The sequence below is a fragment of the Oncorhynchus clarkii genome, chromosome 15 (assembly GCF_045791955.1).
Source record: "Oncorhynchus clarkii lewisi isolate Uvic-CL-2024 chromosome 15, UVic_Ocla_1.0, whole genome shotgun sequence".
NCBI lineage: Eukaryota > Metazoa > Chordata > Actinopteri > Salmoniformes > Salmonidae > Oncorhynchus > Oncorhynchus clarkii.
Window position 1 is genome coordinate 13,429,715 of NC_092161.1, and position 15,442 is coordinate 13,445,156.

A 15,442-nucleotide genomic window follows, 5' to 3' on the forward strand; every position below is an offset into this window, starting at 1 on the left:
CTCCACCTCCTCCTCCACCTCCACCTCCTTCTCCACCTCCTCCTCCTCCACCTCCTCCTCCTCCACCTCCACCTCCACCTCCTCCTCCACCTCCTCCACCTCCACCATCTCCACCTCCTCCTCCACCTCCACCTCCTTCTCCACCTCCACCTCCTCCACCACCTCCTCCCCCACCTCCTCCTCCTCCACCTCCTCCTCCAACTCCACCTCCACCTCCACCTCCACCTCCACCTCCTCCTCCACCTCCACCTCCACCTCCACCTCCTCCTCCACCTCCTCCACCTCCACCATCTCCACCTCCTCCTCCACCTCCACCTCCTTCTCCACCTCCACCTCCTCCACCACCTCCTCCTCCACCTCCTCCTCCTCCACCTCCACCTCCACCTCCTCCTCCACCTCCTCCACCTCCACCATCTCCACCTCCTCCTCCACCTCCACCTCCTTCTCCACCTCCACCTCCTCCACCACCTCCTCCTCCACCTCCTCCTCCTCCACCTCCTCCTCCAACTCCACCTCCTCCACCACCTCCACCACCTCCACCATCTCCACCTCCTCCTCCTCCTCCTCTTCCTCCTCCTCCACCTACACCTCCTCCTCGTCCTCCAACTCCAGCTCCTCCACCTCCTCCTCCACCTCCACCTCCTCCACCTTTCCTTCTCTCTTATTCTCCTTGTCTTCCAAATCACTCTCTCTGTGTCACCTCTCTTCTTTCTCTAACCGTCACTCTCTCTCTCTCTGTCCCCAGTGAATAATGACTTGTCTGCGGAGCTGCATCTGGCCAGTGGTCAGCTGATGGCTGACGACCTGTCTGTCCTCTCCGGCGGCAGTGGCGAGCTCTCCCCACCCATCAGCGACCCGTCGGTCCACATCTACCAGTGTTCCATCTGCAGCCGCTTCACCTCTGACAGCCTGGAGGTGCTTGGCGCCCACGTCAACGCGGAACGCACCCTGCCCGAGGACGAGTGGCGTGGCATTGTGGGAGATGTGTACCAGTGCAAGCTGTGCACCTACAACACCCAGCTCAAGGCCAACTTCCAGCTGCACTGTAAGACAGACAAACACATGCAGAAGCATCAGCTGGTGGCACACATCAAGGAAGGAGGGAAAGCCAACCAGTGGAGGTTGAAGTGCGTCGCCATCGGCAACCCCGTGCATCTGAAGTGCAACGCGTGCGACTACTACAGCAACAGTGTGGATAAACTGCGGCTGCACGCCACCAACCAACGACACGAGGCTGCCATTAGGCTGTACAAGGTACCGTTCAATTCTGTTATGACATCATCCACAACCGTACTGGTAGACACACAGCAGCCATCAACTCACAAACCAACACAGCATCACGGTGTTAACAAGCCTAGGCCACTTTAATAACGTGATGCACCGAACTGGTAGACACACGTACTGGTACTGGTACTCCCTCACTCCTCTATTTCCCTACTCCCTCTATCCTCTATCCTCTATCCTCTACTGTCCTCTATTCTCTGTCCTCTATCCTCTATTCTCTCTCCTCTATCCTCTATCCTCTATCCTCTGTTCTCTACTCCCTCTATCCTCTATCATCTAATCTCTACTCCTTCTATCCTCTATTCTCTATTCTCTATACTCTATACTCTACTCCCTCTAAGCTCCATCCTCTATCATCTATCCTCTATTCTCTATCCTCTATCCTCTATTCTCTATCCTCTATCCTCTATCCTCTATTATCTATCCTCTATCCTCTATCCTATATCCTCTATTCTCTATTCTCTATCCTCTATTCTCTATCCTCTTTTCTCTACTCCCTCTATCCTCTATCCTCTATCCTCTATACTCTATCCTCTATTCTATACTCTATCCTCTATTCTCTATCCTCTATTCTCTATCCTCTATTCTATCCTCTATCCTCTATCCTCTTTTCTCTATCCTCTATCCTCTTTTCTCTACTCCCTCTATCCTCTATCCTCTATTCTCTATCCTCTATTCTCTATCCTCTATCCTCTATTCTCTATCCTCTATCCTCTATCCTCTATTCTCTATCTTCTATCCTCTATCCTATATCCTCTATTCTCTATTCTCTATCCTCTATTCTCTATCCTCTTTTCTCTACTCCCTCTATCCTCTATCCTCTATTCTATATCGTCGATACTCTATCCTCTATTCTATACTCTATCCTCTATTCTCTATCCTCTATACTCTATCATCTATTCTATCCTCTATCCTCTATTCTCTATCCTCTATTCTCTATCCCCTTTTATCTACTCCCTCTATCATCTATCCTCTATTCTCTATCCTCTATTCTCTATCCTCTATTCTCTATCCTATTTTCTCTACTCCCTCTATCCTCTATCCTCTATTCTCTATCCTCTATTCTATACTCTATCCTCTATCATCTATCCTCAATCCTCTATCCTATATCCTCTATTCTCTATTCTCTATCCTCTATTCTCTATCCTCTATTCTATACTCTATCCTCTATTCTCTATCCTCTATACTCTATCATCTATTCTATCCTCTATCCTCTATTCTCTATCCTCTTTTCTCTACTCCCTCTATCCTCTATCCTCTATTCTCTATCCTCTATTCTCTATCCTCTATCCTCTATTCTCTATCCTCTTTTCTCTACTCCCTCTATCCTCTATCCTCTATTCTCTATCCTCTATTCTCCATTCTCTATCCTCTATCCTCTATTCTCTATCCTCTATCCTCTATCCTATATCCTCTATTCTCTACTCCCGCTATCCTCTATCCTCTAATCTCTACTCCTTCTATCCTCTTCTCTATTCTCTATACTCTATACTCTACTCCCTCTAAGCTCCATCCTCTATCATCTATCCTCTATTCTCTATCCTCTATCCTCTATTCTCTATACTCTATCCTCTATTCTATACTCTATCCTCTATTCTCTATCCTCTATTCTCTATCCTCTATTCTATCCTCTATCCTCTATCCTCTTTTCTCTATCCTCTATCCTCTTTTCTCTACTCCCTCTATCCTCTATCCTCTATTCTCTATCCTCTATTCTCTATCCTCTATCCTCTATTCTCTATCCTCTATCCTCTTTTCTCTATCCTCTATCCTCTTTTCTCTACTCCCTCTATCCTCTATCCTCTATTCTCTATCCTCTATTCTCTATCCTCTATCCTCTATTCTCTATCCTCTATCCTCTATCCTCTATTCTCTATCTTCTATCCTCTATCCTATATCCTCTTTTCTCTATTCTCTATCCTCTATTCTCTATCCTCTTTTCTCTACTCCCTCTATCCTCTATCCTCTATTCTCTATCGTCTATACTCTATCCTCTATTCTATACTCTATCCTCTATTCTCTATCCTCTATACTCTATCATCTATTCTATCCTCTATCCTCTATTCTCTATCCTCTATTCTCTATCCTCTTTTATCTACTCCCTCTATCCTCTATCCTCTATTCTCTATCCTCTATTCTCTATCCTCTATTCTCTATCCTATTTTCTCTACTCCCTCTATCCTCTATCCTCTATTCTCTATCCTCTATTCTATACTCTATCCTCTATCATCTATCCTCAATCCTCTATCCTATATCCTCTATTCTCTATTCTCTATCCTCTATTCTCTATCCTCTATTCTATACTATATCCTCTATTCTCTATCCTCTATACTCTATCATCTATTCTATCCTCTATCCTCTATTCTCTATCCTCTATTCTCTATCCTCTATCCTCTATTCTCTATCATCTATTCTATCCTCTATCCTCTATTCTCTATCCTCTATTCTCTATCCTCTATCCTCTATTCTCTATCCTCTTTTCTCTACTCCCTCTATCCTCTATCCTCTATTCTCTATCCTCTATCCTCTATTCTCTATCCTCTATCCTCTATCCTATATCCTCTATTCTCTACTCCCGCTATCCTCTATCCTCTAATCTCTACTCCTTCTATCCTCTTCTCTATTCTCTATACTCTATACTCTACTCCCTCTAAGCTCCATCCTCTATCATCTATCCTCTATTCTCTATCCTCTATCCTCTATTCTCTATCCTATATCCTCTATTCTCTATCCTCTATCCTCTCTTCTCTATCCTCTATCCGCTATCCTATATCCTCTATTCTCTATTCTCTATCCTCTATTCTCTATCCTCTTTTCTCTACTCCCTCTATTCTCTATCCTCTTTTCTCTACTCCCTCTATCCTCTATCCTCTATTCTCTATCCTCTATACTCTATCAATCCTTCTCCTGTGTCCCTCTATCCTCTATCCTCTAATCTCTACTCCTTCTATCCTCTTCTCTATTCTCTATACTCTATACTCTACTCCCTCTAAGCTCCATCCTCTATCATCTATCCTCTATTCTCTATCCTCTATTCTCTATCCTCTATCCTCTATCCTCTATTCTCTATCCTCTATCCTCTATCCTATATCCTCTATTCTCTATTCTCTATCCTCTATTCTCTATCCTCTTTTCTCTACTCCCTCTATCCTCTATCCTCTATTCTCTATCCTCTATACTCTATCCTCTATTCTATACTCTATCCTCTATTCTCTATCCTCTATTCTCTATCCTCTATCCTCTATTCTCTATCCTCTATCCTCTTTTCTCTATCCTCTATCCTCTTTTCTCTACTCCCTCTATCCTCTATCCTCTATTCTCTATCCTCTATCCTCTATCCTATATCCTCTATTCTCTATCCTCTATCCTCTTTTCTCTATCCTCTATCCTCTTTTCTCTACTCCCTCTATCCTCTATCCTCTATTCTCTATCCTCTATTCTCTATCCTCTATCCTCTATTCTCTATCCTCTATCCTCTATCCTCTATTCTCTATCTTCTATCCTCTATCCTATATCCTATATCCTCTATTCTCTATTCTCTATCCTCTATTCTCTATCCTCTTTTCTCTACTCCCTCTATCCTCTATCCTCTATTCTCTATCGTCTATACTCTATCCTCTATTCTATACTCTATCCTCTATTCTCTATCCTCTATACTCTATCATCTATTCTATCCTCTATCCTCTATTCTCTATCCTCTATTCTCTATCCTCTTTTATCTACTCCCTCTATCCTCTATCCTCTATTCTCTATCCTCTATTCTCTATCCTCTATTCTCTATCCTATTTTCTCTACTCCCTCTATCCTCTATCCTCTATTCTCTATCCTCTATTCTATACTCTATCCTCTATCATCTATCCTCAATCCTCTATCCTATATCCTATATCCTCTATTCTCTATTCTCTATCCTCTATTCTCTATCCTCTTTTCTCTACTCCCTCTATCCTCTATCCTCTATTCTCTATCCTCTATTCTCTATCCTCTATCCTCTATTCTCTATCCTCTTTTCTCTACTCCCTCTATCCTCTATCCTCTATTCTCTATCCTCTATCCTCTATTCTCTATCCTCTATCCTCTATTCTCTATCCTCTATCCTCTATCCTATATCCTCTATTCTCTACTCCCGCTATCCTCTATCCTCTAATCTCTACTCCTTCTATCCTCTTCTCTATTCTCTATACTCTATACTCTACTCCCTCTAAGCTCCATCCTCTATCATCTATCCTATATTCTCTATCCTCTATCCTCTATTCTCTATCCTCTATCCTCTGTTCTCTATCCTCTATCCTCTCTTCTCTATCCTCTATCCGCTATCCTATATCCTCTATTCTCTATTCTCTATCCTCTATTCTCTATCCTCTTTTCTCTACTCCCTCTATTCTCTATCCTCTTTTCTCTACTCCCTCTATCCTCTATCCTCTATTCTCTATCCTCTATACTCTATCAATCCTTCTCCTGTGTCCTCCCCTTCATCTACACTGATTGAAATTGATTTAACAGATGACATCAATAAGGGATCATATCTTTCACCTGGATTCACCTGGTCTGTGTTTTGTACACTGGACGTATTAAGCTAATGAGGAACTATTGACCAGCCCTAGCGATGTGACTGTGGTGTGTATGTGTGCCCTGTAGTGCAGTGAATGGCTGTGTGTTCCCAGCAGTTGATTATCGTCTGGCAATAGCCAGCTAGGCAACATGAAGCATTGGCAGCCATTAAAAATCATAGCAGGGATTTATTTTATTTTTTATTAGCAATGATTAAAGGCGAAGGTATAAGACCAAGTCTGAGGCAATATAAAGGGATAAACCAAAGAGGAGAAATAGGGAAACACGTCCAACAATATTAGTGGAGCCATTTATTTTCTCTGAAAAGGGAGAATAGGCAGAAAAGCAACCCTGAACTACCTCATTGTCCTAGAAAATAGGATGATGTTATCACACACACACACACACACACACACACACACGCACAAAGAGAGTGAGTAAGACAGACCATTTTTAATTGGTGCCAACATATAACAACATAATTAAAAGCTCCCAGAGTTGTAATGCCTTTTAAGCCATGTCTGGGTCATGTGGACTCGGGTGTACGTGTCTTAAGCTTCCTGGCGAGCGATTTAGCTTTGGCCAGTGAAGAAGGTGAGAAGGTCAACCCACTGTCCTCTACTTGCATTCAGTCACCCCTCTACTGTCCTCTACCTCTACTGTCCTCTACATGCACTCAGTTACCCCTCTACTGTCCTCTACCTCTACTGTCCTCTACATGCATTCAGTCACCCCACTACTGTCCTCTACCTCTACTGTCCTCTACAAGCACTCAGTTACCCCTCTACTGTCCTCTACCTCTACTGTCCTCTACCTCTACTGTCCTCTACATGCATTCAGTCACCCCTCTACTGTCCTCTACCTCTACTGTCCTCTACCTCTACTGTCCTCTACATGCATGCAGTTACCCCTCTACTGTCCTCTACATGCACTCAGTTACCCCTCTACTGTCCTCTACCTCTACTGTCCTCTACATGCATTCAGTTACCCCTCTACTGTCCTCTACATGCATTCAGTTACCCCTCTACTGTCCTCTACATGCATTCAATTACCCCTCTACTGTCCTCTACATGCATTCAGTTACCCCTCTACTGTCCTCTACATGCACTCAGTTACCCCTCTACTGTCCTCTACCTCTACTGTCCTCTACATGCATTCAGTTACCCCTCTACTGTCCTCTACATGCACGCAGTTACCCCTCTACTGTCCTCTACATGCATTCAGTTACCCCTCTACTGTCCTCTACATGCATTCAGTTACCCCTCTACTGTCCTCTACCTCTACTGTCCTCTACATGCATTCAGTTACCCCTCTACTGTCCTCTACCTCTACTGTCCTCTACCTCTACTGTCCTCTACATGCATTTAGTTACCCCTCTACTGTCCTCTACATGCATTCAGTTACCCCTCTACTGTCCTCTACATGCATTCAGTTACCCCTCTACTGTCCTCTACATGCATTCAGTTACCCCTCTACTGTCCTCTACATGCACTCAGTTACCCCTCTACTGTCCTCTACCTCTACTGTCCTCTACATGCATTCAGTTACCCCTCTACTGGCCTCTACATGCATTCAGTTACCCCTCTACTGTCCTCTACATGCATTCAGTTACCCCTCTACTGTCCTCTACCTCTACTGTCCTCTACATCTACTGTCCTCTACATGCATTCAGTTACCCCTCTACTGTCCTCTACATGCACTCAGTTACCCCTCTACTGTCCTCTACATGCATTCAGTTACCCCTCTACTGTCCTCTACATGCATTCAGTTACCCCTCTACTGTCCTCTACATGCATTCAGTTACCCCTCTACTGCCCTCTACCTCTACTGTCCTCTACATGCATATAGTTACCTCTCTACTGTCCTCTACATGCACTCAGTTACCCCTCTAATGTCTTCTACATGCATTCAGTTACCCCTCTACTGTCCTCTATATGCATTCAGTTACCCCTCTACTGTCCTCTACCTCTACTGTCCTCTACATGCATTTAGTTACCCCTCTACTGTCCTCTACATGCATTCAGTTACCCCTCTACTGTCCTCTACCTCTACTGTCCTCTACATGCATTCAGTTACCCCTCTACTGTCCTCTACATGCATTCAATTACCCCTCTACTGTCCTCTACCTCTACTGTCCTCTACATGCATTTAGTTACCCCTCTACTGTCCTCTTCATGCATTCAGTTACCCCTCTACTGTCCTCTACATGCATTCAATTACCCCTCTACTGTCCTCTACATGCATTCAGTTACCCCTCTACTGTCCTCTACATGCACTCAGTTACCCCTCTACTGTCCTCTACCTCTACTGTCCTCTACATGCACTCAGTTACACCTCTACTGTCCTCTACCTCTACTGTCCTCTACCTCTACTGTCCTCTACATGCATTCAGTCACCCCTCTACTGTCCTCTACCTCTACTGTCCTCTACCTCTACTGTCCTCTACATGCATTCAGTTACCCCTCTACTGTCCTCTACATGCATTCAGTTACCCCTCTACTGTCCTCTACATGCACTCAGTTACCCCTCTACTGTCCTCTACCTCTACTGTCCTCTACATGCATTCAGTTACCCCTCTACTGTCCTCTACATGCATTCAGTTACCCCTCTACTGTCCTCTACATGCATTCAATTACCCCTCTACTGTCCTCTACATGCATTCAGTTACCCCTCTACTGTCCTCTACATGCACTCAGTTACCCCTCTACTGTCCTCTACCTCTACTGTCCTCTACATGCATTCAGTTACCCCTCTACTGTCATCTACATGCACGCAGTTACCCCTCTACTGTCCTCTACATGCATTCAGTTACCCCTCTACTGTCCTCTACATGCATTCAGTTACCCCTCTACTGTCCTCTACCTCTACTGTCCTCTACATGCATTCAGTTACCCCTCTACTGTCCTCTACCTCTACTGTCCTCTACCTCTACTGTCCTCTACATGCATTTAGTTACCCCTCTACTGTCCTCTACATGCATTCAGTTACCCCTCTACAGTCCTCTACATGCATTCAGTTACCCCTCTACTGTCCTCGACCTCTACTGTCCTCTACCTCTACTGTCCTCTACATGCATTCAGTTACCCCTCTACTGTCCTCTACATGCATTCAGTTACCCCGCTACTGTCCTCTACATGCACTCAGTTACCCCTCTACTGTCCTCTACCTCTACTGTCCTCTACATGCATTTAGTTACCCCTCTACTGTCCTCTACACTCATTCAGTTACCCCTCTACTGTCCTCTACATGCATTCAGTTACCCCTCTACTGTCCTCTACATGCACTCAGTTACCCCTCTACTGTCCTCTACCTCTACTGTCCTCTACATGCATTCAGTTACCCCTCTACTGTCATCTACATGCACGCAGTTACCCCTCTACTGTCCTCTACATGCATTCAGTTACCCCTCTACTGTCCTCTACATGCATTCAGTTACCCCTCTACTGTCCTCTACATGCATTCAGTTACCCCTCTACTGTCCTCGACCTCTACTGTCCTCTACCTCTACTGTCCTCTACATGCATTCAGTTACCCCTCTACTGTCCTCTACATGCATTCAGTTACCCCTCTACTGTCCTCTACATGCATTCAGTTACCCCGCTACTGTCCTCTACATGCACTCAGTTACCCCTCTACTGTCCTCTACCTCTACTGTCCTCTACATGCATTTAGTTACCCCTCTACTGTCCTCTACACTCATTCAGTTACCCCTCTACTGTCCTCTACATGCATTCAGTTACCCCTCTACTGTCCTCTACATGCACTCAGTTACCCCTCTACTGTCCTCTACCTCTACTGTCCTCTACATGCATTCAGTTACCCCTCTACTGTCATCTACATGCACGCAGTTACCCCTCTACTGTCCTCTACATGCATTCAGTTACCCCTCTACTGTCCTCTACATGCATTCAGTTACCCCTCTACTGTCCTCTACCTCTACTGTCCTCTACATGCATTCAGTTACCCCTCTACTGTCCTCTACCTCTACTGTCCTCTACCTCTACTGTCCTCTACATGCATTTAGTTACCCCTCTACTGTCCTCTACATGCATTCAGTTACCCCTCTACTGTCCTCTACATGCATTCAGTTACCCCTCTACTGTCCTCGACCTCTACTGTCCTCTACCTCTACTGTCCTCTACATGCATTCAGTTACCCCTCTACTGTCCTCTACATGCATTCAGTTACCCCTCTACTGTCCTCTACATGCATTCAGTTACCCCGCTACTGTCCTCTACATGCACTCAGTTACCCCTCTACTGTCCTCTACCTCTACTGTCCTCTACATGCATTTAGTTACCCCTCTACTGTCCTCTACACTCATTCAGTTACCTCTCTACTGTCCTCTACATGCATTCAGTTACCCCTCTACTGTCTTCTACATGCACTCAGTTACCCCTCTACTGTCCTCTACATGCATTCAGTTACCCCTCTACTGTCCTCTACATGCATTCAGTCACCCCTCTACTGCCCTCTACCTCTACTGTCCTCTACATGCATTTAGTTACCCCTCTACTGTCCTCTACATGCACTCAGTTACCCCTCTACTGTCTTCTATATGCACTCAGTTACCCCTCTACTGTCCTCTACCTCTACTGTCCTCTACATGCATTTAGTTACCCCTCTACTGTCCTCTACATGCATTCAGTTACCCCTCTACTGTCCTCTACATGCATTTAGTTACCCCTCTACTGTCCTCTACATGCATTCAGTTACCCCTCTACTGTCCTCTACATGCATTCAGTTACCTCTCTACTGTCCTCTACATGCACTCAGTTACCCCTCTACTGTCCTCTACATGCATTCAGTTACCCCTCTACTGTCCTCTACATGCATTCAGTTACCCCTCTACTGTCCTCTACATGCATTCAGTTACCCCTCTACTGTCCTCTACCTCTACTGTCCTCTACATGCATTTAGTTACCCCTCTACTGTCCTCTACATGCACTCAGTTACCCCTCTACTGTCTTCTACATGCATTCAGTTACCCCTCTACATGCACTCAGTTACCCCTCTACTGTCCTCTATATGCATTCAGTTACCCCTCTGCTGTCCTCTACCTCTACTGTCCTCTACATGCATTTAGTTACCCCTCTACTGTCCTCTACATGCATTCCGTTACCCCTCTACTGTCCTCTACATGCATTCAGTTACCCCTCTACTGTCCTCTACATGCATTCAGTTACCCCTCTACTGTCCTCTACATGCACTCAGTTACCCCTCTACTGTCCTCTACCTAGCTCTAGAACACTGAGAGTATGTGTAGCTCTAGAACAATGAGGGTCTGTATAGCCCTAGAACACTGAGGGTCTGTATAGCTCTAGAACACTGAGGGTATGTATGGCTCTAGAACACTGAGGGCCTGTATAGCTCTAGAACACTGAGGGTCTGTATAGCCCTAGAACACTGAGTGTCTGTATAGCTCTAGAACACTGGGGGTCTGTGTTACTCTAGAACACTGAGGGTCCATATAGCTCTAGAACACTGAGGGTGTGTACAGCCCTAGAAAACTGAGGGTCTGTATATCTCTAGAACACTGAGGGTCTGTATAGCTCTAGAACACAGAGGGTCTGTATAGCTCTAGAACACTGAGGGTCTGTGTAGCTCTAGAACACTGAGGGTCTGTATAGCTCTAGAACACTGAGTGTCTGTATAGCTCTAGAACACTGAGGGTCTGTATAGCCCTAGAACACTGAGGGTCTGTGTAGCTCTAGAACACTGTGGGTCTCTATAGCCCTATAACACTGAGGGTATGTATAGCACTAGAACACTGAGGGTCTGTGTAGCTCTAGAACACTGAGTGTCTGCATAGCTCTAGAACACTTAGGGTCTGTATAGCTCTAGAACACTGAGGGTCTGTATAGCTCTAGAACACTGAGGGTCTGTATAGCTCTAGAACACTGAGGGTCTGTATAGCTCTAGAAAACTGATGGTCTGTATAGCTCTAGAACACTGAGGGTCTGTATAGCTCTAGAACACTGAGGGCCTGTATAGCTCTAGAACACTGAGGGTCTGTATATCTCTAGAACACTGAGGGTCTGTATAGCTCTAGAATACTGAGGGTCTGTATAGCTCTAGAACACTGAGGGTCTGTATAGCCCTAGAACACTGAGGGTCTGTATAGCTCTAGAACACTGAGGGTCTGTATATCTCTAGAACACTGAGGGTCTGTATAGCTCTAGAACACTGAGGGTCTGTATAGCTCTAGAACACTGAGGGTCTGTATAGCTCTAGAACACTGAGTGTCTGTATAGCTCTAGAACACTGAGGGTCTGTATAGCTCTAGAACACTGAGGGTCTGTATAGCTCTAGAACACTGAGGGTCTGTATAGCTCTAGAACACTGAGGGTCTGTATAGCTATAGAACACTGATGGTCTGTATATCTCTAGAACACTGAGGGTCTGTATGGCTCTAGAACACTGAGTGTCTGTATAGCTCTAGAACACTGAGGGTCTGTATAGCTCTAGGACATGGGCTACTTCTGCCTCTACCCCTTCATATGTGTGTGGGGTCCAGCAGAATGGCTTGTCTGGGGTCCAGCAGAATGGCTTGTCTGGGGTCCAGCAGAATGGCTTGTCTGGGGTCCAGCAGAATGGCTTGTCTGGGGTCCAGCAGAATGACTTGTCTGGGACCCAGCAGAATGGCTTGTCTGGGACCCAGCAGAATGGCTTGTCTGGGGTCCAGCAGAATGACTTGTCTGGGACTCAGCAGAATGGCTTGTCTGGGGTCCAGCAGAATGACTTGTCTGGGGTCCAGCAGAATGACTTGTCTGGGGTCCAGCAGAATGGCTTGTCTGGGGTCCAGCAGAATGGCTTGTCTGGGGTCCAGAAGAATGATTTGTCTGGGACCCAGCAGAATGGCTTGTCTGGGACCCAGCAGAATGGCTTGTCTGGGACCCAGCAGAATGACTTGTCTGGGGTCCAGCAGAATGGCTTGTCTGGGGTCCAGCAGAATGGCTTGTCTGGGGTCCAGCATAATGGCTTGTCTGGGGTCCAGCAGAATGACTTGTCTGGGGTCCAGCAGAAGGGCTTGTCTGGGGTCCAGCAGAATGGCTTGTCTGGGGTCCAGCAGAATGGCTTGTCTGGGGTCCAGCAGAATGGCTTGTCTGGGGTCCAGCAGAATGACTTGTCTGGGGTCCAGCAGAATGGCTTGTCTGGGGCCCAGCAGAATGGCTTGTCTGGGGTCCAGCAGAATGACTTGTCTGGGGTCCAGCAGAATGACTTGTCTGGGGTCCAGCGAAATATTTCCATATTTGTACTTTTCTTTTAATTTGTTTTTCTTCCCTTCCTTTCCCTTTTTCAAACCTTTGAACCCACAGGGGCCCCAGCACGTGTAATGCTCATCTTTATCATCGAGGGAGCGAAACATAGAGTGAGGGAGATAGGTAAACAGGGGAGGGAAGTGGGGAAACAGGGAGGGGGGGGAAACAGAAGGAGGGAGGGAAACAGGGTGTGAGGGAGGGAAACAGAGAGTGAGGGAGGTAGGGAAACAGGGGGAAAGAGGGTGGGAAACAGAGAGGGAGGGAGGGAAACAGAGAGGGAGGGAAACAGGATAGGGGGTGAGAAACAGAAAGGGAGGGAGGGAAACAGAGAGAGAGGGAGGGAAACAGAGAGGCAGGGAGGGAAACAGAGAGGGAGGGAGGGAAACAGAGAGGGAGGGAGGGAAACAGAGAGGGAGGGAAACAGGGGGGAAAGAGGGAGGGAAACAGAGAGGGAGGGAGGGAAACAGAGAGGGAGGGAGGGAAACAGAGAGGGAGGGAGGGAAAGAGAGAGGGAGAGAGGGAAACAGAAAGGGAGGGAGGGAAACAGAGAGGGAGGGAGGGAAACAGAGAGGGAGGGAGGGAAACAGAGTGGGAGGGAGGGAAACAGAGAGGGAGGGAGGGAAACAGAGAGGGAGAGAGGGAAACAGAGAGGGAGGGAGGGAAACAGAGAGGGAGGGAGGGAAACAGAGGGGAGGGAGGGAAACAGAGAGGGAGGGAGGGAAACAGAGAGGGAGAAACAGGGGGAAAATAGAAAGCGGGATATAAGTCATAGAACGATGGATGGGGGTTAAAGAGAAGGGATGGCTAGAGAAACAGAGATGGTCTGGGGAGATGGTGCCTCTCTCTCTCTCTCTGGGGAGAGGCAGATAAGCCATCTCATTACCCATGATCCTTCTAGCTATGCCATGACCAGCCAGGAAAAAAAGGGGGAAATTAAACTAGAGAATGATGAGAGGAGGAGGAGGAGGAGGAGGAGGGAGGGGGGTAAGGATGGAGGAGAAGGTGGAGGAGGAGGAAGGAGGAGGGAGGGATGGAGGAGAAGGAGGAGGAGGGGGGAGGGAGGTAAGGATGGAGGAGTAGTTGGAGGAGGGAGGGGGGAGGTAAGGATGGAGGAGATGGAGGAGGAGGGAAGGATGGAGTTAAGGAAGGAGGAGGAGGAGGAGGTAAGGATGGAGGAGGAGGGAGGGAAGTAATGATGGAGGAGGAGGAGGGAGGGAGGTAAGGATGGAGGAGGAGGAGGGAGGTAAGGATAGAGGAGGAGGAGGGAGGAGGAGGAGAGGTAAGGGTGAAGGAGGAGGAGGGAGGAGGAGGATGAGAGCGGTAAGTATGGAGGTGGAGGAGGAGGGAGGTAAGGATGGAGGAGGAGGAGGGAGGTAAGGATAGAGGAGGAGGAGGGAGGAGGAGGAGAGGTAAGGGTGAAGGAGGAGGAGGGAGGAGGAGGATGAGAGCGGTAAGTATGGAGGTGGAGGAGGAGGGAGGTAAGGATGGAGGAGGAGGAGGGAGGAGGAGGAGAGGTAAGGGTGAAGGAGAGGGGACTGGAATTCAGATCAATCAAAAGGAAAGTCCCCTTTTGTCCTCCCCCACCTGCATATTTCTATTTCTTCCTTCCTTTCCCCCTCCTGAATCATCAGACTCTGATGGAAGATGGTGGTTATATAGCTCTGGTATAAACTGGCCAATCTCTCCTTGACCATTAGGTGAGGTCAACCCCATTCTCTCATTTGTAAATCAAATGGCCCTATATGCTGAGTATTCAAAACATTAGGACCACCTGCTCTTTCCATGACATAGACTGACCTGGTGAATCCAGGTGGAAGCTATGATCCCTTATCGATGTCACTTGTTAAATCCACTTCAAGGTTCGTTAAACCTTGTAGAGTCCATGAGGCTGGTCTGAGGGCAAAAGGGGGTGCAACTCAATATTAGGAAGGTGTTCCTAATGTTTTGTAGACAGGATAGACAGGAGATTGACTCCAGTAGATTTGCATAAAAAACTATTTTACCGCAGTGGAATAGAGAGAGAGGTATATTCAAATCAAATGTATTTATAAAACCCTTCGTACATCAGCTGATATCTCAAAGTGCTGTACAGAAACCCAGCCTAAAACCCAAAACAGCAAGCAATGCAGGTGTAGAAGCAAGGCCAAAACCTAGGATGAAACCTAGAGAGGAACCAGGCTATGTGGGGTGGCAAGTCCTCTTCTGGCTGTGCCGGGTGGAGATTATAACAGAACAAGGCCAAGATATTAAAATGTTCATAAATGACCAGCATGGTCAAATAATAATAATCACAGGCAGAACAGTTGGAACTGGAGCAGCAGCACGGCTAGGTGGACTGGGGACAGCAA

The 15,442-nt window shown here is 46.7% G+C and overlaps 1 protein-coding gene across 1 annotated transcript in view; it reads left to right on the top strand.

Moving 5' to 3' along the window:
- The window catches only part of LOC139366918 (zinc finger homeobox protein 4-like), a 151,792-nt gene that overhangs the window by 55,885 nt on the left and 80,465 nt on the right, over window positions 1–15,442 (top strand). The window contains exon 5 of the mRNA XM_071104670.1: window positions 746–1,254. Coding sequence (XP_070960771.1) covers window positions 746–1,254 — 509 coding nt within the window. The remainder of the gene's footprint in view (window positions 1–745; window positions 1,255–15,442) is intronic.